Genomic DNA, 25994 nt, shown 5'->3' with positions numbered 1-25994 from the left:
AACTTGTTTGTCTGAGCAATTGGCTGAACAAGAAGTGGGACTGAGTGGACTTGCAGGGTCTAAAATTTTACATTGTTTTATTTTTGAATGCAGTTTTTTTTACATAATTCTACATTTGTCAGTTCAACTTTCATGATAAAGAGATTACACTACAGTACTTGTATTAGGGGAATTGAAAAATACTATTTCTTTTGTTTTTTACTGTGCAAATACTTGTAATAAAAAATAAATATAAAGTGAGCACTGTACACTTTGTATTCTATGTTGTAATTGAAATCAATATTTGAAAATGTAGAAAACATCCAAAATATTTAAATAAATGATATTCTATTATTGTTTCACAGTGTGATTAATTGTGTGATTAATCACGATTAATTTTTTAATCACTTGACACACCTAAAAATAATAATAATAATAATTAATAATGTAATTGCACATATATATAGCACCTATTAGCAGAAGTTCTCTAGAAGTATAGAAGGTTTGCAGAGACTCCATGATAGGGCATTACATTTCTCTACTTCCTCCATGACATCTCATTTTCACACCAATTCTCAACAGAAGGCCCCCTGCACCTGACATTCAGCATAATAACACTCTCCATAAAAGCCCATTAAGTGTCTATCGTAAGTGAAGTTACTGCCTCTGTAATGACCAGAGAAATATGTATTGAATTCAGTGTATTGGCTTGGGAAATCTGTTTCGTCCACAATGAATGGCTGTCTGTCACAGCCATGTCTGTTCAGAGTGAAGTGCATTATATAAATATAACTATACAGACAGAATATTTGTCAATCAGCAAAAAAGGCTATACACCCCCTATCCAGGGCACATATACTTTGTAAGCATTGGTTTCCAATAGATAAATGTAATCAAGGTTTATATGTTCACAGAAGCCAACAGGATGGGATTGTTTCACTCGAAAGATCAGAAGAAAATTGTAACTAATGTTGTGGAAAATTACTTTGATATTGCTTTCTCAGTACAGCATCACAATTAGGTAGCAATGTGAAGCACAGGAAAAGAATAAATGAATAGTAACAAATCAACACAAACAGCTACTGTCAGGCGTACTTTGCTCAGTGAAAGTAATGTAAGCATTACTTAAAGTTTTATGACTGTAGTTTTATACTGGTTTAAATAGTACATCAAGGTTTTGCCATCATGCTTGCTTGGACTAAAACAATAAAGAACAATTTCTGGAAGAGACAGATAAAACTAAAGTACCAAAGTATTTTTATTAATCTTGTTTCAGAAGTTACACTATTCCAAATTAAAGACGACTGAACATATTAGCAGTGAGAAATGTCTGCTTGGTCAATGCAAAATTCTACTGTGCTTCTTTTTTTGGGTGAAAAATGTTCTTTATTGAATTTCACAAAGCACTGCAGATGAGATTGTAAATGTATTCAGCTACATAGTAACTACATGAGAAATACAAAAGCAAAGACCAATAAATAAACTTTGTCGTATAGAATCTGTTGGCCTAAATAGTATAATGACACATGCATTTATTCAGTTCTATAGAGGGACCAATTATGTAAGCAAATTACAGCAATATCCTGTCTCTAAAAGAAACTAATATTTTTAGGAGCTATTCTGAGTGAGGGAGGGAAAACATCGTTTTAAGCACACCTGGTGTTTCTCTCTTACAGACTTACAGATTTCCATAGAACACAGTGTACAATAAGGAAACATGGCTATTCTTCTCTTTAATTAAATGAACAGTGTCTTTTCTATGTTCTACCAAGTGCCTATTGTGCTTTAGGGACAATTGGCCTGATTTTCGGTGGAGCTGAACATGTGAAGCTCCTGAGTTCAGTGGCAGCTGAAGGTGCCCTGCACTTCTGAAAATCAGACCATGTAACTATTTTATAAGTACCTTTTCTCTCCGTCTAACTTCCATTAATGTAAATGGGAGTTTGTTGTGTGAATCAAGCAAGATATTAGACATCTTTGGCAGTAACAGATAGTCCCTCTTAGAATAGTCATTTTACAACCATACACAGGACTCTGTCCATGAAAATCTAGTAAGTTATTGAGATAGTTTCATCTCTGAGGATGCTTGTGTTCAAACCTTGATTGGTATGTCAAGTGTAAATGGGTTGGGCCTCATCCTGTTCTTTATGTCTACCTCAAAAATAATTTCATAGTTGGTCACAATCAACAGTCAGTGCTTGAGAGGCTCATGATTGGAAGAGCAATGGTCCAATAGGTCAGGACTAAGAGGCAATGGTAGAGAAGCATGGGAAAGCTTACCAAGGGCTAGTTGAAGCCAGTGCTGTAAAGTTCTTGACTTTCATAAGTAGAACGCGAACCAACCATTTTTTTTAAATTATGTAATTCTAATGTCCAACAGGTAGTAAACAATGGCAGAGTTATCCAGTTATTGTGGAATTAATTTTCATGCACCTTAATATTCTTTCTAAATTTTTCAGGCTTAACATGAGCTGTGTTTATTTAAGGAAAAGTTCATTACAAATGTGAATACTTTTCACAGGGGATTTTGTTATTGTCCTAGTACAGAATGAAGCCAGAGCCATGCTACTTAACAACCCTATTTTGCAGACATGATCTAAGTCTTAAAGAACTGTCTGATGAACATTCCCCTTGGGTTTGAGAGTATGCTGCTGTGATGGGTCAGTTCCCTGGCCACAAACCCTCGCTATTGAGCCATCCCGTCCACATCTCTAGAGCTTAATCCCACGGAGGTCCTTCCACAGGGAAAAGGAGAAACATTGCCATGTGGAGATGCTGTCCCTCTGCTATATCTGCTGAGGTTGTGGCTCATCCTCCATTTGCAGAGATGACATGACCCAGAATTAGAGTTTGTTACACAGACTTCTTTTTGAATTCATATAATAATAGGAAATAACTATAGCATATCTGGTTCCCTCCTATATTACTAACAACAGTGGGTCATCTACTTTCAGTGTAAAAAACAAGACATATTATTTGGTGAAGAATACGAGCCCTTGATTAACTACTTTGTGTCTAGGTATTGCAGGTGTCTGCAAAAACTGTGGGCCAGTTCCTACATTCTGTGTACTCCCAACTAATCCAATGAGCTGGGCTATTACAGGGAGCACATGATGTCATAATCTGTTTCAAATGTTTCTTCTTATTGCCCTGTTCTCTTTCAAATGTGTACATGCAGTTTCCATTGACTTCAAATGGATTTATAGACACACATCTTAGAGCAGAATTTAGCCCATTATGTCAGTTCAATATATAAGTTGTTTTGCATTTAAATATACAAAATTATATTTTAAAAAAAAACAAGTGAAGTGACTGGCAAATCCTCCACTTTCAATCAATTTCACAGTTTTGATTCATTATTTCCACAGTTTTGGCTGAGTGGCTGCTTTCAAAATTAGAGTGCAATTGGTCTAAATAACAAATATATTAATGTTTAAGTATGTTTGATGATACAGAGACAAGCACTTAATAAATCTGGATACAGAGGGTAGCATTTAATGTAATGACAATTCCAGGGCTCTTTGTGTCAGAGTGCAGCTCCTTTAACACAATAGCAGTATTTTGCCTTTAAAATGCACAAAATATTACAAACTGCACATTAATTGTGACAAGCGAACAGAAATAATATTTAATCAAATGACAATATCCAGTATAAAAGAACACAATGGACCAAACTCTGCCCTCTGTTAAACCAGAGTAAATCTAGAGTAACTCCATTGGCATCCCTCTGCACTCTAGGATTTTATACTGCGCTCATTACTGTATGCTCACCGCTGAGGTATCATATGTAACTGAGGGCTTGTCTAAATGGCTCTTCAGTGCAGGTTACAGGGGTGCGAGCTGCAGCACATAGGAAAGTATTGCTCTCTAACTTCCCCATGTAGACCCTGCTAGTGCTAACTAAAACTTACCTACTTCACGTTAACATACTGTAGTTCCGACTGGTGGCCTTTTTAGTTCACACTAACAGGGTTTACAATGGGGCAGTTACAGAGAAACACTTTAGTGAATGCTGCAGCTCACACACCCATAGTCTGCCCTATGGGGCAATGTAGACAAGTCCTTAGTCAACATGAATCCCATGCTTATATCTGTGCATACCTGTCAACTGTCCCTCATTGTGAAGGACATCACTCATTTTAGTCCCAAAGTTACCTACTTTCCACACAGATATGGACTCCTCAAAGTTTCATTGTTGAAAATTATTACATCAGAAATAACTAATCATGAGTTATTCACACTAAAGTACTGAATCGCACAACATTTTAAGTTTCTTGAGTGACTAATTTTCTTGTGTCCCTCATTTTGGGTCTGTCTCTCACAATATACCCCACTGGGCAATGGCAGGTTGGGAAGCATGTATCTGTATGGGTGAAGTGAGTGGAGTTATTCTGGATTTACCCCAGTCTAACTGAGAGCAGAATTTGCCTCAACTCAAGCTGACATCCTTGACAAAGCAAAGATTCTCACATAACCTGGCATTCTTTATTGAGTCTGATTTTTAAGCATGATTTATTTTGAGCAAATATTTAGTCCCACGGTTGGCCTTATAAAAATGAAATATTAGTCCTAAAGAACATTTATGCTCGCATCACTTTTGTAACATATGTAAAGAGTGTCAAAGATACAGGACAAAATTACTGGATAAAAATTGGAATGCTAACCTGGTGTCTGCTGATGAACTATGTCTTCTGGATCCTGCAGATGAATGAAGACGACAAGCCCCGCTGCTCCAAACAGCAAGATGAAGGAGAACATACACCTCAGCCTCATAATTATTGTTCTCAAACCAATCCACTTTTGACCCAGGAAAATGAACTGCATGCAATCTCCAAGACACACTCTTCACTCATAGTCTCATCTTCTCAGCTGCCATTCCATTATAATACCATCTACAAGAGGTAAAAAAATAACACACCTACATACACCATTTATATTTCCATACCCTTTTGTAAAGACAGGTTGATTTTTTTTTTCAGATCTAATAGTTGATCTACATATCACCCCAGTGAATGTAATTGCACGTATCTGGTCAATTTCTGCCCCATTAGTTTGTTTTTAATAAGGGATGTATCACTCTGTGTTTTCCACTTGTTTAGAGGAAAATGTGGAATATTAAAAAAAAGTATAATTTGGGGGAAATGATCACATAGTGGAATGTATTTGCACAGAAACCCCCTTTTAACAGGCTGTTTGCTCCAACTGAAGCATGTGTCACTTTTTATTTTTCACTTGTTAAACAAGATGAAAACATAAAGGACGACAATGTGGGGGAAAATGATCGTATGAGCTGCATCTTGCATAGCACAAACATGGAGAGAATGACAGAAACAGTTCACAGGTTTCTGCATCATTCAGTAGGAAAATGATTTTTCTAAAACAGCCGGTACTGTAGGCCAAATATGCATCCCATTTATAAATCTAGGTGGGCATATTGACCTAAGGAAGCTATGTATCCTAAGGGAAGTAATGCAGGTGCTTGGGTCATCTTTAACTGGCTTGGACAAAACACCTAGCTTGGGCCTGGCTGGCATTGGCAGGAGGGTGGACTATATGAACTACGAGCTCATTCCTTCTCTAAGATCTATGAGAGAGTCTATGGGCTCAGCTCTGCAAATACGACCAGGCATGCACTTTTTACTGTATGTAATCCCAGTGAAATTGGAATGGGGCTAGTCACAGAATACACGACAGCTGGTACTAACGCTCCAATTCAGCAAAGCACACAGGTAAAAGACTGAAATCAATGGCACTACTTGTGCTTAATAATAAGCACAAGATTAAGTGTCTTGTTATTTCAGCACTTAAGCATCTGCAGGTTCAGATATCATGATCCTGTCTAAATATAGTTAAATAGTGGTGATAGCTGGGTGAGACGGATTGTAGCTTGACAATATACCTAAAATTTCAACCAGAAAGACTAAATGAAAATGTTTACACTAAAACTAAAACAATGGGAGGGGGAAGGAGGGAGGTAGAGAGAGAGAGGGAAGGGGAGAAGATCAAAAAGAATGATGTTGCATGACTAAACTCCAGGGACAGAGGACAAATACACTAGTGGTGTTATTTGTAGAATGGTCTTCAGCATTGTTATATTTCTTAGAATAGATCTCTTTCTTAGGAATGTTGTTTAATTTTAGATTCCCATTGTATTATTTAGGGAACATGCTATAACCAGTAATGTTTTATCCTTTCCTGAGCCTGTTGGGGGCAGTTTAAGAGAACAGTTATCTCTATTAGGATTTACAGCACAATGGTGTGCCTAAATTTGAGTTTTACAAATCCCATTTTGAGCAGAATGAGAAAGCAAATGCTAATTTCCAAAACAATTTTTTCTTGTTTAAAAAAAAAGATAAATCTAGATCATGCTCCATTTTTTCCTGATTTGTTTAAAAGTTTTTATTCAAACTAAAATCAGAGTCGAAAGTCATAGAGGTCATCCCAACATTCCTGTGAAAACACCTTTCTTTATTAATATTATTTAATAGTTACATTATATCATCTATCCCAGAGGCCCTGTTCAGGATCAGGACCCCACTAGGTTACATCACACATTGTCCTCTCAATATGTAACGTTTAATGAAAGCTACAAGCTACATGTGCATATACTGAAGGGAAAATAGCCCCATATGATTATTTTATCCCAGTGAAAGTCAATTAAATTCACCATAAGCGAATAAAGAGGGAGCCAGAGAAAAGAAAAGTAAACCACCTCTCAACAAAAACACAAACCTCAAAAGGTTCTAAATGATGGGTTTGGGCTTCTCCCATCTTTACTTTCCTGTAATTATTTTTTCACTCAGTTGACTTTAATTAACTTGCTGTAGGCTTGTAAGCCTGGTGAATGAGAACAATGTTTTATACATGGTAGCAAACAGGGGAGTTTGAGAGGGAGAGAAGGAAATCCCCCTGCTGAACAAAGAAGGTGTGACCTCTAATCTTGGGGTGAGTGAGCTTGTTTGACTGTTGGTTTTGGGCTGTTTGTGTTTTTTTTTTTTTCTCTTTCAGGTTATTTTAAATGTACGGGTCAGTTGGGATTGTGTGTTTGGGGACTGTTTGAGCCTTGTTCGATCATCTTTGATCAGCCCGGTGATCACTCTCCCCCTCTGTGATTAACGAAGGAGTAGGCTGGCTAGGAGAAAAGGCCTTACAAGCCAGAGGCTAATGACCAAGAGGAGCCAGCGAACAAGAGAGCTTGTAAGAGGGAGTCATAATATAATCACTGTGGTTAGGAAGGGCTGCATTGCTAGTGCCAACGCTGCTCCTGTCCCCTCCACCTGTCTCCAGGCAGAGAACCTGACCACGGATGCCTCTACCCAGATTCTGGTGTGGATTTGCAGAGACTGTGGCCTGCATTTCCCACTCTCAGAAAGCCAGGATGGCGGGACCATCCAGTGTGAAAGACAGGCGGAATCTCTCCGGAAGCAGGTGGGAGAGCTACAGGTGGAGATGGCTAGGCTGAGGAGCATCTGTGCCCATGAGGAATTCATTGAGAATATTCATATGGAGATCTCCTTCCTTAGAGGTTTTTAAGGTCAGGCTTGACAAAGCCCTGGCTGGGATGATTTAACTGGGAATTGGTCCTGCTTCGAGCAGGGGGTTGGACTAGATGACCTTCTGGGGTCCCTTCCAACCCTGATATTCTATGATTCTATGTCCAAGGCTGAGGAACCTATGCAGCTAGAGAGGACTGCTGTCATGCCCTCAGGGGAGGAGGATATGGCTCTGTCACAGGGAGGACACTGGCTGCTGATTACTTCTGGCAGCAGGCAGTGCTCCACCTCTACCCCCAACCCACCCTCCATAGTAGTGAAGAACCGTTATGCTGCCTTGGCAACAAGCAATGAGGAATTGCCCCCAAAGGTGGAGGAGAAGCCATATACCCCCAAGGCTGGAAAGACTGCAGCCACCACTCCCAGGAGGAAATGTAGGGTAGTGGTGGTTGGTGACTGTCTTCTGAGGGGGATGGAGGCACCTATCTGTCGCCCTGACATGACATCCCAGGAGGAATGCTGCCTGTCAGGGGCCCATATCCGAGAAGTCACATAGGATCATCGAGGATCATCTGGCCCTCTGGCTACTACCCCACACTACTCATCCATGTGGGCACCAATGATACTGTGAGGTATGACCCTCTGCAGATCAGAAGTGACTACAGGGCGGTGGGAGTAAGGGTGAAGGAGCTGGGGGTGCAGGTGTTGTTCTCTTCGATCCTTCCAGTCAAAGGTAGGGGCCCAGGCAGAGACAGATGCATCCTGGAGGTGAATGCCTGGCTGCGAGGAGGGCTTTGGCTTACTTGACCAATGGGATGCTGTTCCGGGAAGAAGGACTGCTAAGTAGAGATGGGGTCCACCTATCAAGGAAGGGGAAGAGCATATTTGAATACAAACTGGCTAACTTAATGAGGAGGGCTTTAAATTAGGTTCAACAGGGACAGGAGACAAAAGACCACAGGTAAGTCAAAAACATGGAGGCCTGGGAGAAGGATTGGAATCTGGGGAAAGCATGGGTTGCTATAGAAGGGATAAGGGAGGGATGAGAGAATATAGAGGGGAAATCAAATCAGTATCTTAAATGTCAGTATACTAATGCAAGAAGTATGGGGAATAAGCAGGAAGAACTAGAAATGCTAGTCAATAAACACAACTATGACATAGTTGGCATCACAGAGACTTGGTGAGATAATACACCATGACTGGAACATTGGTATAGAAAGGTACAGCTTGCTCAGGAAGGACAGGCAGGGAAAAAAGGGAGGATGTGTTGCGTTATATATCAGAAATGTACACACGGACTGAGTTTGATGGAAATAGGAGACAGACTTGTTGGAAGTCTCTGGGTAAGGATAAAAGTGGTAAAAAAACCAAGGGTTATGTCATGGTAGGAGTCTACTAACCAGGAAGAGAAGGTGGATGAGGCTTTTTATAAACAACTAAGAAAATCATCCAAAGCACAGGACTTGGTCGTGATGGGAGATATCAACTACCCAGACATCTGTTGGGAAAATAACACAGCAGGGTACAGATTAGCCAACCAGTTCTTAGAATGTATTGGAGACAATTTTTTATTTCAGAAAGTGGAGAAAGTCACTAGGGGAGAGGCTGTTCTAGATTTGATTTTGACAAATAGGGAAGAACTGGTGGAGAATTTAAAAATAGAAGGCATCTTGGGTGAAAGTGATCATAAAATGCTGAGAGTTCATGATTCTAAGGGATGGTAGGAGGGAAAACTTCACAATAAGGAAAATGGATTTAAAGAAGGCAGCCTTTAGCAGACTCAGGGAGTTGGTCGGTAAGATCCCATGGGAAGCAAGTCTAAGGGGAAAAACAGTTCAAGAAAGTTGGCAGTTTTTCAGAAAGACATTATTAAGGGCACAAGAACTAACTATCCTACTGCATAGGAAAGATAGGAAGTATGGCATTTAACTAGGAGATATTCAATGATTTGAAACTCAAAAAAGAATCCTATAAAAAGTGGAAAGTAGGTCAAATTACAAAAGATGACTATAAACAAATAACACAAGTATGTAGGGTCAAACTTAGAAAGGCTATGGCACAAAATGATGTTAACTAGCTAGAGACATAAAGGGTAACAAGCATGGGTGGTGGGTATAATAGGCCAGGGAACGCTAAGCTTTCCCTGGAGCAGCCGCCACTGCCAGACACCTGGGCTGCGGAGGCCCCACCCCTTCCCCAAGGCCCCTGCTGCTGCTGCCTGCCTGCCTGCCCTCCACTTTCCCCCTAGGTCCCTGCTGCTCACTATGTTGCTCCTCCTCGGGGGCGGGGAAGTGAGGCGGACATGGCAAGCAAGTGGAGGGTGTGGGGGTCTGGCAGGGGAGTGAGGCAGCTCGGCCAGGCACTGGGGCCAGTGGCTCTGCCTGGCACTTGGGCAGGGGGTGGCTCGGCCCGGCACTGGGGTCAGCCTGGTGCTCCAGGGATGGCTCGGCCTGGCCAGGAGCTGGAGTCATTGGCCTGGCACTCAAGCAGGGAGGAGCGGTGCAGCACTGGGGCCGGACCGGCACTCAGGCTTGTTGGGGGTGGGGAATTGGCCTGATGCTGGGGCCAGCCTGGTGCCTGGGGGAGCGGGGACTGGCCTGGGGTGGCGATCCAGGGCTCCTCTGGTCGTGGGGGGGGCCCTCAGGGCTCCTCCTGTTATTCGGGGGGGTTCGGGGCTCTGGCTAATGGGGGGCGGGACCTCAGACAGAAGGGGCCGGGCCGGTGGGCGAGCCTTCCTAAAGAGGTGGTTCACCCACCACCCATGGTAACAAGCAAACATTCTACAAATACATTAGAAGCAAGAGGACAACCAAGGACATGGTAGGCCCATTACTCAATGAAGGGGGAAAACAATAACAGAAAATGTGGAAATTGCTGAAGTGCTAAATGACTTTTGTTTCAGTTTTCACCAAAACATTTAGTAGTAACTGGACATGTAACTTAATGAATGCCAGTGAAAATGAGGTAGGATCAGAGACTAAAATAGGGAAAGAACAAGTTAAAAATTACTTAAACAAGTTAGATGTTTTCAAGTCACCAGGGCCTGACGAAATACATCCTAGAATACTCAAGGAGCTGATTGATGAGATATCTGAGCCATTAGCAATTATCTTCAAAAAGTCATGGAAGACAGGTGAGATTCCAGAGGGCTGGAAAAGGGCAAATATAGAGCCAATCTATTAGAAGGGGAATAAGGACAACCCAGGGGATTACAGACCAGTCAGCTTAATTTCTGTACCCAGAAAGATAATAGAGCAAATAATTAAGCAATCAATTTGCAAACATCTAGAAGATAATAAGGTGGTAAGTAACAGTCAGCATGGATTTGTCAAAACAAATTGTGCCAAACCAATCTGATAGCTTTGTTTGGCAGGGTAACAAGCCTTGTGGATAGGGAGGAAGTGACAGATGTGGTATATCTTGACTTTAATAAGGCTTTTGATACTGTCTCACATGACCTTCTCATAAACAAACTAGAGAAATACAACCTAGATGGAGTTACTATAAGGTGGGTGCATAACTGGGTGAATACCCACTTCATCGGATGCATGTCACCCACGAAAGCTTATGCTCCAATACGTCTGTTAGTCTATAAGGTGCCACAGGACTCTTTGCCGCTTTTACAGATCCAGACTAACACGGCTACCCCTCTGATACTTGACACCATCCCAGAGAGTAGTTATCAGTGGTTCACAGTCAAGCTGGAAGGGCATATCAAGTGGGGTCCCACAGGGATCACTTCTGTATCTGGTTCTATTCAATATCTTCAGTGATTCAGATAATGGCATAGAGAGTACACTTATAAAGACTGTGGATGATACCAACTAGGGAGGGGTTGAAAGTGCTTTGGAGTTTAGGATTAAAATTCAAAATGATCTGGATAAACTGGAGAAATGGTCTGAAGTAAATAGGATGAAATTCAATAAGGACAAATGCAAAGTACTCCATTTAGGAAGGAACAATCAGTTGCACACATACAAAATGGGAAATGACTGCCTAGGAAGAAGTACTGCGGAAAGGGATCTGGGCATAATAGTGGATCACAAGCTAAATATGAGTCAACAGTGTAACACTGTTGCAAAAAAAAAAAAAGGGGGGGGGACACCATTCTGGGATGTATTAGCAGGGGCGTTATAAGCAGGACACAAGAAACAATTATTTTGCTCTACTCTGCACTGATTAGCCCTCAACTGGAGTATTGTGTCTTGTTCTGAGCACCCCATTTCAGGAAAGATGTGGACACACTGGAGACAGTCTAGAGAAGAGCAACAAAAATTATTAAAGGTCTAGAAAACATGACCTATGAGAGAAGATTGAAAAAAAATGGGTTTGTTTAGTCTGGAGAAGAGAAGACTGAGAGGGGACATAACAGTTTTCAAGTGTATAAAAATTTGTTACAAGGAGGAGGGAGAAAAATTGTTCTCCTTCACCTCTGAGGATAGGACAAGAAGCAATGGGCTTAAACTGCAGCAAAGACAGTTTAGGTTGGACATTAGAAAAAACTTCCTGTCAGGGTGGTTAAGCACTGGAATAAATTGCCTAGGGAGATTGTGGAATCTCCATCATTGGAGATTTTTAAGAGCAGGTTAGACAAACACCTGTCAGGAATGGTCTACATAATACTTAGTCCTGCCTTGAGTCCAGGGAACTGGATGGGAAGACCTCTCGAGGTCCTTTCCAGTCCTACGATTCTATCATTCTATGCTAGGTATGCATTCCGCAGACTTTTCTAAATCCAGTGTTTAAGTTGTGGAGTACAAACTCGAAAACCAGTTATACACACAAATGAAATATACTTGTTAGAAAAATACCAAGGAGAGATTATTAAAAGACTCTAATCATATGTCATTTGTAAACTGGTCAATAAGATAAAATCAATATTGGGACTATACAGTATTATTGCAGCTGCAGTGGATAAGGCTGCATGAAGTCTTCCATTCTAACTTCCATTGTCAAGCTGACCATAACTTTCTAGACAGCATAGGAATTATATCTCACAAATTGGCTCACTCAGAACTTGCAGAAATGCAGTGAAATATATGTAATTTATACTCACTACACTTTTTTTGGTGGCTAAACCCCTTTCTCCCTATCAAGTTTTTATATGGTTGTCCATCACCATGGTATCTGAGCACTCTGTCCTTGAAAGCAGCAGGAGTATGTGCATATGATGATAATTAGCACCTTCCTGACATTAATTAATTGCCATAACACCAATGAGGAAGGAAAGTATTAGTATCAAATTAGGGGAAAGGTGATGTTGTATCATTAAAAACCAAATATTTAAAGAAAAGTGGTTGGAGGTAAAAACATGAACTATGATTGCATGAATATTTTAGCAGAATTTTCAGACATCAAACCCTTTATTTGCAAAGATACAAGTAGACTTAATTTCTTCATGCTCCCAGGTGACATTGAAAGGAAATTAGAATGGCAGAAATGACATTGCAAAGTAACATGATGGGAAAGCCATATTGCATTAGCTGTTTTACTGGAGACGAACTAGTTTAGTATAACTGTAGAGTGAGATGCTGCTGAAAATGAGTTACCTGCAGCATGTCACACAAAGTGCTAGGTCATAGAGGGAGAACCTCAGTCTTTTGACAGACAGCAGTTTTCATTTTAAATGAAAATTAAAATGAACATTTTATTGAAAGTGCCTGGTTGGAGTGCAACTGAATTGTAGTTGTGCTTTTCAGCAACCATCTTCTGGAATCTTATGGACTGAACATATTACTGTGAATGATATGACATTACAATAATACATCAATCCAAGAAATACAATAAAAGATAGTTGAAAACTGCTGTGAAAAGATAAATGTTTCTTTTGCTTTAAATTCTTTGGCAGAAATGCATAAACCAATCTACATTCATGTGCCTGATAACATGGGTTTGTTTACTGATTCATGATTATCGCTTTCCCCCCAGCCCTCTTGTTTATCCACCAAGAAATCTGACACTGCATGAAGAATGAAGTTGATACGTGTGTAAACTAGGCTTCTGCCTGTGATTTAATTCTTCAGGGAGAAGCCTAGGAACTGCCATTCTGGAACAGACCAGTGGTCCATCTAGACCAGTGTCTTGTCTCTGACAGTGACAAGTATTAGTTGCTTCAGAGGAAGATGGAGGAAACCCTGCTGAAGACAGTCATGGCATAACATGGACACAAGGAAAGTTCCTTCCACCTTTAGTTAGAGGCTGGCTTATGTTTGTTCACATCCAGTATCTCTGGCATGTAATGTTTTCGAAAACATAGTTGACGTGACTTAAACAGCAGTGCAAACAATTGTTTTCCAAGGGCTCCATCACTCACAGAAGGGAGAAGCAGTGGCCTAAGGAACATTCTTTACTCCCTTGTGTGGGCTACTCCAATTGCCAGACCCTGTGTACTGGGGAACGGTAGCTGCCATCTCACTGGTTTGGTTGGCACATCTGAGCCAGTGTGGAAGGTGAAGTAAACTGTTCCAGGGAAAGGGATGCTGCAGCTTATTTCCCCTACAGAGCAAAGGTGATGCAAAATCAGATTGTGACTCTTAACGCTTTGCTGTGCTCCTTGGACAGCGCAGCTACGCACTGCCCCTTGCTCAGGCTGGATTGCACGATACCTGTCCAGCCCCAAGTGAAGAAATGCACATAGACTAGTGTTGATATCCGGCTGATATCCGTACATCAACGAGTCAAGAAAATGACTCGAATTGTTTACAAACACTTACTGATTACTAAATTAGACAATTACAAATCATACAGAAATCAATGTAAATGTCTAGTTCACATGCACAGCATAAACTTCATTTTTCATGCCACGTGAGCTGCTGTAGCTTGAACCAAATCCTCTGTTTGACAGCAGGCTCCAAACATATTCAAACAGCTGCAATAGCATGTATGCATAGGCATCTTTCCATATTCTATTGCCTGAGCACATATATCTTTGTCCTATTTGTTCTGGCTCCTCTTATCTTTCCTGCCTGCAGAAGTGTGGGTACTTATTATTGAATACTGCTCTCCCCAGTTTAAAGCTGCACGCTAGGAACATTTTAAAGTAGCAGTTGAGGAAACTCACCCAGTCAAATTGATCCACAGTGCTAGTCCAGAGATGTATTTTTATGTGTGACATCTATAACGAAATCAGGAAATGAAAACAAAAGAGTGGAAACATACTAAGGAGTTGGGCAGGTGAGTTGGAAGATGATGTTTGGGGTTGGGAAGTCATTGTAGGATGTCTGTGTCTTCTCTTGAATGCTGTGCAGGTGGTGTGGGCCTGAGTGGCACCCAAGTTAGATATTTTATTACAACCATTTTATTTCAGTTCTGTAGCATAGTTAAAGACTAGGATAGGCACGGTGAACAAATAAGGGAATGTGAGGATGAGAAAGAAACTGCTATTACTACTAGAATATCATCATTACTAGGCATACCATCTTGGGGAGGGAGGGAGATGGGGAATTCTTCCTCTGATACCAGAGGTTAAGCCAGAGTCCTTTACCTCAGATGCTTCCAGGGCACCAAGTCCTCCCACTTTCCAGGTATCCAGTCTCTGCTTTACACCTGACCTGCAGTGTCTATTAGACTTGCCATGTCACTCATCTAAGAAGAGGAATGTACAAACATGTCTCTCTCTCCACTATATGTATTTTCTGCTAAGGTTGGATTTCAAACACAGATATTGAATCAGAGGGGAAAAGATTACAAATCTCTCATTTGGTCACTGTCAAACTTTTTCCTTTGAGGTTAGGAAACAAAAATTAAACCCATCCATTAAGGCCAAAGTTCTTTACCTTCTGTAGCACAGAGAGAAAGTGGGAAACCATTAGTCCCCTTGGTGAGCGGCTTGCCACACACCAAGAGTGCACCTTTGGGCAGTAGCTTGTCACACATCCTTCTCTTCTTGCCCATGCCTTTACTACATATTCTGATGGAAATTTTTGTTTATTTCAAAATTTCCCACAGAAAAAAAATTGTTTCCTGTTGACACTTCAAAACAAAACAGGCTTTTGTTTTGACTTAGAATGTTGTTTCATTGTTTTTTGAAACCATTAAACCAAAAAACCTGTTGTGTTAAGTGAAAAGGAAATGAACATTTTCAGTTTGAAATTTCCTCCTGGAAAACCAAATTTTTTTGTCTGAAAATTTTCAATTCAAGATTTTTCATTCAACATTTCTTGTGGGGAAAATGGTTTTATCATCAGTTGTATGACAGGGAAAATACATAATGGGGCTTGAAATTGGGGCTTGCACTGACCCTGGAAACCTAAGTAGATGGAAGTCATAAGTGGACTGTCAAGTCACTGCTCATTGTAATGAACGGGGGTGTTATAGCTCTCCCCTCTCTCTAAAACTCCAGTGTTGGGGATTTTAACACCTGCCATAGAACACCAAAGGGCACTTATTTTTTAACAAAGTATTTTTGATTTAGTCCCTCATCACAATATGGCTTAGGTAGAGACATTCTGATTGGCCTGGTCAGCTCTGTTGGATGTTAGAACCAACCTAGCAGTTGGAATTCAAGGAGTGAGAGAGAGAGCGTACTTGTCCTGCCTGTTTTATGATTCTATTCATCCTTGTTTTAACCTCTCAGCTTTGCCAAGAGTCACTTGAGCAGGCAGAAATTGAGGTTCCAATGAACTGGAATTCCTGACTGTAGCTGATGATCTGGCACCCATTTCTCTGTGAAGCTAGAGATGCTGCTAGGTCTCAGTGAAATTGCTGACCTGACCACATATGTTATGTGCCACCCATACCACATCTTCAGTGTTATTTTAAATTATGCAGAACCTATTGACTTTCACTGGCTCTGTTCTCCAGTCATTTATGCCCTTATGCATCTTGACTTTCACAGTCTCTTAAAAGCCAGTCATTGCAATTATGCAAAATGGGTGTTTCTGCCATTACAAAAATTCTGTGCTTTACAGGGGGTTCTTTTAATTTACATTAGGGCAAATCCACACAACAACAATAAAAATCATAACTGTGCTAGAAGGCAGTTATTTGGATTTCCCCTATTCTTGTGGAAACTTTGATTTTGTCAAAGATCAATGGGTCAAATTCTGTTACACTTGAGCAGCCTCTTCCCATCAGTTTTAGAGCTGTCCCTAGATATCACTGATAGGTGTATTCATCCATGTTTGAACTCATTGCTGAGGTTTGACATAAGTATAAAAGACGACAAAATTGTTCTACAGGATTGGAACTGAAGAACAGGGTGTCAATGCTTGAAAAACACAAAACTGGCCTATTCAATTCCCATCACATATTGCAGCAAGAAGCAGGCACTTCTGATTTCTGACTTCATATATTATTAAAGCCAAAGAAGGCACAGCACTCAGTAAACAATCCAAATAATCCTTTCAAAGTCAGAAAAAAATTCTTCTCTAAGTTTCAGGGTGCAAATTACTGCAGGAGTCATGTGTTACTAATCTCCTCAAAACTACACAAAGTCATTAACAAGTTAACACACACGCTTTCTCAAAGAACATTTGTAGGCCAAAAAAAAAAAATCTCTAAAGCATTTTAAATTTGAAATGGAAAAGCTTTCTTTACTTTGTTTCAAATTAACATCTCACTGGAGCCATATAGTGACAGCGCAAATAGTGAATTTTTCAGCCTTCTGGCTTCCTTCAGCACCAGAATAGCAATGATGCAAAGACTCTAATTCAGATGCTTACACTCACTAGGTTCAAGCAAAGCCTCTCTCCCATACTGGGTTTGGCAGCGTAATATAAAGGACATTGTCCCACTTACAATATTGCAGGAAGAAGCATGTTCTGAATGTGATAGGGCTCAGTTCTAAAAGCTAGTAGAAATGCTCTGAAATTTTCCAAGCTCACAACGGTAAGTCAGTGGCCAGTCAGAAAGAGACAATTACAAACTGGGAAGCCATTGCCCCTTCTCCCCAGTTGGATGTTAAACAAAGATCAAGTTTTCAGGAGTGTTTTTTGTGGATTCTTAGGGCCATGATTCCAGCTGACACTCAGAATTGTATTTCACTGAGATACCCCTGATTACCAACCACATAAAAGAAGATCTAGGTTTTACCCTGCCCCGAAACAGTGGTCAGCACTGAACCATTTCAGAACGTTACAAGGCAGGTGCTGTCATCTCTTACGTTTCTGGGAGATGAAAGACAATTCGTGACTCTGGACATCAGTTGCAAACTATGGACCATATTGTAAATTAGTGCCCGCTTTGATCACTTGTCGGTGGCATCTTAGACTTACACAAATCACTTCCAAAGCTACTCCCTGGCTCACTTATCTGGCCTTGGTTATTTGGATGTTGCTAATCACTTCTCTTGCCATGCAAAAGAAGACCTTCTTCACCAACTCCCCTAAATGTGCTTCAGGCCTCCCCTGCAGAACTCTGGAAGCTCCAACTCAGAATTCTCCCAGCAAGTAAGCATTGGGGTGGAGGAAGCTGGACCTGTTCCCTTTCCTCCCAAGACATCCAAGGTTTAGGAGGCCAAATGCCTCCGCTCCAAGATGTCAGTGCTGTGTACACAGAGATGGAGGAATGGGATTTTTGTGGGGGCTGTTGAGGGGAGGGGAGAATGAAGCAGGGGCCACAAGGCTACTGAAGTCCTTCATACATGTAGGTTCAACATGACATCACTAGGTTTTGTTTGTGTATTTACAATAGTGATTTTGCAATACCAGGGGTGAGATTTGAGGGATTTTGTGTATGGTTTGTTTTACTACAATGATGCTAGTTTGCTGCATGCCCTTATATAATTTTGCTCCTTAAGCTGGGGTTTGTATTTCTTAAATTGTATTCCCCTTGTTCTAGAAGCAAAAATTATTTTAAAGGAGAGAATAACAATTCTGTTTTTCGCAAAAAGAAAAGGAGTACTTGTGGCACCTTAGAGACTAACAAATTTATTTGAGCATAAACTTTCGTGAGCTACAGCTCACTTCATCGGATGCATTCAGTGGAAAATACAGTGGGGAGATTTATATACATAGAGAACATGAAACAATGGGTGTTACCATACACATTGTAACCAGAGTGATCACTTAAGGTGAGCTATTACCAGCAGGAGAGCGAGAGCGGGGGGGGGGGACCTTTTGTAGTGATAATCTATTACAATCTACATACCACACAGACTATGCTGACAGCTTGTGCCATACGCTCTCAAAGAAACTGCGGAACCACCTGATCAACATCCTCTACAGCAAACAGGGGAAGATTAAGAATGAGCTCTCAAAACTGGATACTCTCATGAAAAACCAACCTTCCACACAAACTTCCTCGTGGGTGGACTTTACAAAAACTAGACAAGCCATTTACAACACACACTTTGCTTCTCTACAAAAGAAAAAGGACACTAAACTATATAAACTACTACATACCACATGGGGCCACAACAGTTGTTCCCTTAACCCACGCAGCAATATTGTTAATCTATCCAACTATACTCTTAGCCCAGCAGAAGAATCTGTCCTATCTCGGGGCCTCTCCTTCTGTCCCTCCACCCCCCCGAACACGATACAGTTCTGTGGTGACCTAGAATCCTATTTTCGACGCCTCCGACTCAAGGAATATTTCCAGCATACTTCTGAACAACATACTAACCCACAGAGAGCTTCCTACCAAGACTACAAAAAGAAGGATTCTGGGTGGACTCCTCCTGAAGGTCGAAACAACAGACTGGACTTCTACATAGAGTGCTTCCGCTGATGTGCACGGGCTGAAATTGTGGAAAAGCAGCATCACTTGCCCCATAACCTCAGCCGTGCAGAACACAATGCCATCGACAGCCTCAGAAACAACTCTGACATCATAATCAAAAAGGCTGACAAAGGAGGTGCTGTCGTCATCATGAATAGATCGGAATATGAACAAGAGGCTGCTAGGCAGCTCTTCAACACCACTTTCTACAAGCCATTACCCTCTGATCCCACTGAGGGTTACCAAAGAAACTACACCATTTGCTCAAGAAACTCCCTGAAAAAGCACAAGAACAAATCCGCACAGACACACCCCAGAACCCCGACGTGGGGTATTCTATCTGCTACCCAAGATCCATAAACCTGGAAATCCTGGACGCCTCATCATCTCAGGCATTGGCACCCTGACAGCAGGATTGTCTGGCTATGTAGACTCCCTCCTCAGGCCCTACGCTACCAGCACTCCCAGGTATCTTCGAGACACCACTGACTTCCTGAGGAAACTACAATCCATTGGTGATCTTCCTGAAAACACCATCCTGGCCACTATGGATGTAGAAGCCCTCTACACCAACATTCCACACAAAGATGGACTACAAGCCGTCAGGAACAGTATCCCCGATAATGTCACAGCAAATCTGGTGGCTGAACTTTGTGACTTTGTCCTCACCCATAATTATTTCACATTTGGGGACAATGTATACCTTCAAATCAGCGGCACTGCTATGGGTACCCGGATGGCCCCACAGTATGCCAACATTTTTATGGCTGACTTAGAACAACGCTTCCTCAGCTCTCGTCCCCTAATGCCCCTACTCTACTTGCGCTACATTGATGACCTCTTCATCATCTGGACCCATGGAAAAGAAGCCCTTCAGGAATTCCACTATAATTTCAACAATTTCCATCCCACCATCAACCTCAGCCTGGTCCAGTCCACACAAGAGATCCACTTCCTGGACACTACAGTGCTAATAAACGATGGTCACATAAACACCACCCTATACTGGAAACCTACTGACCGCTATGCCTACCTACATACCTCCAGCTTTCATCCAGACCACACCACACGATCCATTGTCTACAGCCAAGCTCTACGATACAACTGCATTTGCTCCAACCCCTCAGACAGAGACAAACACCTACAAGATCTCTATCAAGCATTCTTACAACTACAATACCCACCTGCTGAAGAGAAGAAACAGATTGACAGAGCCAGAAGAGTACCCAGAAGTCACCTAGGACAGGCCCAACGAAGAAAATAACAGAACGCCACTAGCCATCACCTTCAGCCCCCAACTAAAACCTCTCCAACGCATCATCAAGGATCTACAACCTATCCTGAAGGACAACCCATCACTCTCACAGATCTTGGGAGACAGGCCAGTCCTTGCCTGCAGACAGCCCCCCAACCTGAAGCAAATACTCACCAGCAACCACATACCACACAACAGAACCACTAACCCAGGAACCTATCCTTGCAACAAAGCCCGTTGCCAACTGTGCCCACATATCTATTCAGGGGACACCATCATAGGGCCTAATCATATCAGCCACACCATCAGAGGCTCATTCACCTGCACATCTACCAATGTGATATATGCCATCATGTGCCAGCAATGCCCCTCTGCCATGTACATTGGTCAAACTGGACAGTCTATATGTAAAACAATAAATGGACACAAATCAGACGTCAAGAATTATAACATTCAAAAACCAGTCAGAGAACACTTCAATCTCTCTGGTCACTCGATTACAGACCTAAAAGTGGCAATACTTCAACAAAAAAACTTCAAAAATAGACTCAGAGAAACTGCTGAATTGGAATTAATTTGCAAACTGGATACAACTAACTTAGGCTTGAGTAGAGACTGGGAGTGGATGGGTCATTACACAAAGTAAAACTATTTCCCCATGTTTATCCTCCCACCACCCCCCACTGTTCCTCAGACGTTCTTGTCAACTGCTGGAAATGGCCTACCTTGATTATCACTACAAAAAGTTCCCTTCCCCCCGCCCCCCCATCCCCACTCTCCTGCTGGTAATAGCTCATTTTAAGTGATCACTCTGGTTACAGTGTGTATGGTAACACCCATTGTTTCATGTTCTCTATATATATAAATCTCCCCACCGTATTTTCCACTGAATGCATCCGATGAAGTGAGCTGTAGCTCACGAAAGCTTATGCTCAAATAAATTGGTTCGTCTCTAAGGTGCCACAAGTCCTCCTTTTCTTTTTGCGAATACAGACTAACACGGCTGCTACTCTGAATTCTGTTTTTGAGTCACAAATAAACAGTTGAAAAATGGAAAGTGTAAAATGCTCCATGCTCCTGTAGGCTGTGAATCCAACCCCCCTATCAAAACCAGTGGTGGTTTTAATTCTGCACTTGAGAAAACAAAACCCAACAACAGAGCTTCTGCGAAGGCAAAGGGAAAACTACCTCTGGCTCATCCTGACTCTCGATCATTGTGATGCTACTATGGTAACTTCAGGAAAAAAAGAAAATAGCCTTTATAACCTTGAAATGGGAGCATTGTTGTGTTGTGGCAGCTGAGTAGCTTTCTTTATTAACCCAAGCAACATTCATAACAGTGTACATCTGGCTATTTTCACTGAATACTAGTCCTTTTAATCTTTCCAGCCATGATGACTAATTTGTTTCTTACTGAAACATTTCAAACCCTTCCTTCCTAATGAGAATGATCTCCATCTGTTTTGTCAAGGTTCTTGTTCACTTACTCTATAAACATTTCTTAGAGATAAATTATTTCCCTTGATATGGGCAGTCAGAATGGAGCAGCTAATTCAAAAGACAATTATAATATAAGTAGAGCTGGTTGGAAAATTTTTCTTGCGAAATGTCTGTTAAAAATTTTCAGTTAAAATATTTGTTTCCCTCCGGAGATTTCCAAACAAATCAAAACAAATATTTTCATTTTGTTCTGAAATGTCATAAAATAAAATGAAAATTTTTGGTTTTGACCTACAATGTAATTTTATTTGTTTTTTAGACTGAAAAATATTGGTGATTTTTTTATTTTTGGACTTTCTTGCTGTTTCTCAACTTTTTTATGTTTGGAAAACAGTAAAAAAAAAAAAAAGTGTGAAAAGTGGATCCAGTGGGGACAAGGAGGAGGGGAGAGAGGTGGAAGTCAAAAAGGAAAATGAAAGGGGGAGGGGACAAATCTGAAAACGAAAAAAATGAAAGGTTCAGTTTCAAAAAATTAAACTTAAATGACTTTTTCATTTCATAATTTCCAATCATAAGAAACTGTTTTTAATTTTCTCATTAAAAAAAGTAAAAAAAAAAAAAAGTATAAATTAACCTTTTCCTGTTCCTTTTCCTGTTTTGATGAAACCACATTTTCTGATGGGGAGAAGATTTTGGTTGAAACACTGTGACCCACTCTAATTATAACAGCACTGGAAGAAGCATGTCCTCTTAGGGTAGGTCTACACAGTCAGGGGCAAGGAGCCCCAGTTGACAGACTAGGGCTGGGGGCTCATGTAGCTAGCACTCTGAAAATAGCTGTGTAGACAGCACTTTGAAGTTGCAGCTCGGGCTGTTGCTGAAGCTCTGAAGCCTAGGAAGGGGGGTCTCTGAGCCTCCCAGCCAGAGCCACAACTTCAAAGCTCTGTCTGTATGGCTATTTTTAGAGCACTAGTGCGAGCCCCACTAGCTGAAGTCTGTTGAGCCAGGCTGAGAGACTTGCTGACGTGAGCTGTATAGATATACCCTTAATTTTCATTCATCACCTCTTCTCTGGTCATTCAGAAACCAGAGAGTTTCTAAACTTATGGTGCTAAGAGCAGAGCAGGAGTGCAATTGAAACTTGTGTACAGACTAGCCCATCTGTGGTCCTGGGCCTGGGCCTGAACTATATTCCCTATCCTCCAGTTACAGGAGGGAGCTGGCCCTGTAAGATTATGTCTACACTGAACCTTGGAGCTATGATTCCCAGTACAGACAGATGTGTTGTAGCACACTAAAAATAGCAGTCTGGATGCTGCAGCACAGCCAGCAGCAGGGCCGGCTCCAGGCACCAGCTATCCAAGCAGGTGCTTGGGGCGCCATTCAAAATGGGGCAGCAGTCCATGCTTCAATGCGGCAATTCAGCCGCAGCCCCGCCGCTCTTCCCACTGTGGCGGCTTTTGGGTAGCAGCTCCGCTGCTCTTCCGGGTGCGGCGGCAATTCGGTGGCAATGCTTGGGGTGGAAAAATTGGTAGAGCTGCCCCTGGCCAGTGGTTCAAGCCAGCTACCTGAGCTTGGACCCAGGAGGTTGGACGAGCTTGGACTCGGGCAGCTTGCCTGAGTTATGGCTATGCCACAGTGTCCACAATGCTATTTTTAGTGCACTAGCTGGAGCTGGACTACTGTGAGTCTATCTAAACTGGGAATCTCACCTCCCAGTTGCAGTGTAGACATAACCTAAGAGGTTCAGCGCTCTCCTGTGACATGATCTCTGCCAAACACAAAGAGACTCTGAGCCTTGTAGTCCAGCAACTCTGGGAACTGTAGGCAGCTAACAAAGTATGCTGGATATAAAAAATAGCTTGAGTTCCTCAGTCTAGGAATGATCAGAGAGAAGGGTAGAATCTGCTATGGGGCTCTCTCTACCAAGAGTGACATCAGGCAAGATCTGCGCTTCGCAAGGGAAAGGTGTTAAGGAAGAAACCTGGCAAAGAAGCTTGAGAGGAAGTCTTGAAAGGCCGTATGCAAAGAACCATTTGGGCACTGTCAATGAAAGGAAATTAACTTTTGGAGAAAGGGCAGAAGGTCTCCTGATGACCCACTTGTAGCCCCAAGAATCTATGGGTTGGGGAGGAGGGGTTTGTTTATTTTTCTTTCTCTGTTTTGTTTTCTGTTTAATCTAGGAGAGGAGTTTATGATTTATCTGGAGTGGTAAAACTCACTCAGCCAGTAGGATACAGAATCAGCCAAATCTGATGCTGGGAAGTTCAGTGGCACCCTCCCAACATAGAAATGCTACCATGTACATTATACCCACACAGTTACAGACATGGGCATTTTGCTCTTGCCAGTAATGGAACCAAGATGGTGTCCAATTGTTCCTGTGCTGAGAAGAGGTTGGTTGGAATAGTAGCCTTGACCAAGAATGAGCAATGAGGTTCTTGAATTACCTGGGATCATTCTCTTTAAAACCTGTTTTATAACGTTGGTAAAGTGGGAGAATTTTACCACTTGATTTGTTGTTACTAAATTCTTTTCAAGCATGTTTTGTCAGATTTAGTAATAAAAACACATACAAAATAAATGCAACTATCTGTCGGACATACTTGCTTTTGTGTTGATAATATTGGAGAGACCATTACACATCACCTGGAAAGTTCCCTTTGTTACACTGATACAGAGTAAAAACCTATGTCAAATCAACATTAGACCCTGTTATGTAATTGTAGCTCTTCCTGACTTCCTATATCTGCTGAGCTACAGTAGTCTAGAAACTCTGATGTCGATGTGTCTGGTACTGTTCTGAAAGATAGATCCCTACTTTGTCAAAGGAGTTAATGATGTGAATGAGTCTTGCTGGTGAGGGGAAAGAGATTCAGGGATAAAAGGAGTTTTTCCTCCACCCGTACCAAGGAATTGACAGACATTGTGGGACATTTGCCAGGGCTAATAAGAACTTTAATTGCAGCAAGTGCTAATGTTAAGGTAACATAAAATTGGAGCTTCATTATAACCCTCTCTTTTGACATGTACATCAATATCTTAAACAGGATTCTTCTCACCTTAAATGTTCCATCCCAGCTCTTGGCTTAGAACTGAACATTTTAAAATTTGAGCAAAGTCTTGTCTGCCCTTCTCAAGTTGTGTAAAAGTGAAAAAGCATATACATTTCCAAAGGCTGGGATGGTCTCACTCAGACAAATCAAAATGGGTGAACTTTACAATATGACATTTTCAGGTTGGCTCGTCCTCACTGAACACAAGGGGTGAGAGTCTATGATAATCCCTAGAAGGCACAGCCAGGGGAAAGAGGGGACTATGGTGATTTAAAGCCATTTTTGTGCTCTCCACATCCTGGGCTGGAAGAGAGCCCTGGCATAATCTAGACCTGCACTGAGGGCTGTTGATTACAGCAACCTCCTCAGGCTGCCCTATGTAGCAGTGGTTTGCAGAATCTCCACAGTCCTGCATGCTGCAGCCCTGCCCTTCAGGGCAAGTTTTAAGGGGTGCGCAAGCAGGGCAGTTGCCCCGGGTGTCAATTTCCAGGGGGTGCCACATCACAGTGCCACTCGGTTTTGTTTTTTGCTCCACTGATCTGATTGGCTAGACAAGGTGGGGGGCACTGAAAATGCCTGGAGCTAACCCTCCTGCCCTAGCCCTACCACCAAATTGTCTCCTGCTCCAAGACTTGTCAAGGGATCCTGAGAAGGCAACCTTATGGCTGTCTTCCAAAGTTCCTGTGCTGGAGGAATTCTCCCCAGGCCAGAACCAGGGCTTCTTTACAGTCTATTTCTGTGGTGCTTTTTAAATGTATATTATTAAATTAACATTCATGAGCCTGGTCCTGCAAAGCCTTGCCCCTGTGAGTAATCCTCTCCTGTGTGTGTAGGATGACTGAGCTTAATAGATAGCAAGGAACTTAATTACTAAAAATAACACTAGGGGAAATTATTTTAAAGAAAACTTGACATATTTTTAATATTTCTTGTTTTCAAGTTTTAATTAAGCATTTGCTGTATACTAAAATAGTATATTTACTCTTAATGTCACGGTTTGCATCACATTTGTGAGTATTGCATACATCCCATTCAACTGTAATACAGAGCACCTGACGTATTTTTACAACAGCAGAATACAATTAATTCACAGGAACAACAGCTAAA

General features: G+C 41.6%; 1 protein-coding gene across 1 annotated transcript in view; it reads right to left on the bottom strand.

Moving 5' to 3' along the window:
* The window catches only part of CHST8 (carbohydrate sulfotransferase 8), a 274130-nt gene that overhangs the window by 210268 nt on the left and 37868 nt on the right, over positions 1-25994 (bottom strand). Inside the window, exon 2 of the mRNA XM_073307883.1 lies at positions 4644-4871. Within this exon, the coding sequence (XP_073163984.1) occupies positions 4644-4803 (160 nt within the window). The 5' untranslated portion in view covers positions 4804-4871. The remainder of the gene's footprint in view (positions 1-4643; positions 4872-25994) is intronic.

The sequence above is a fragment of the Lepidochelys kempii genome, chromosome 12 (assembly GCF_965140265.1).
Source record: "Lepidochelys kempii isolate rLepKem1 chromosome 12, rLepKem1.hap2, whole genome shotgun sequence".
NCBI lineage: Eukaryota > Metazoa > Chordata > Testudines > Cheloniidae > Lepidochelys > Lepidochelys kempii.
The sequence above is the reverse complement of the archived record's forward strand: the minus strand, read 5'-3'. Positions and strand labels throughout refer to the sequence as shown.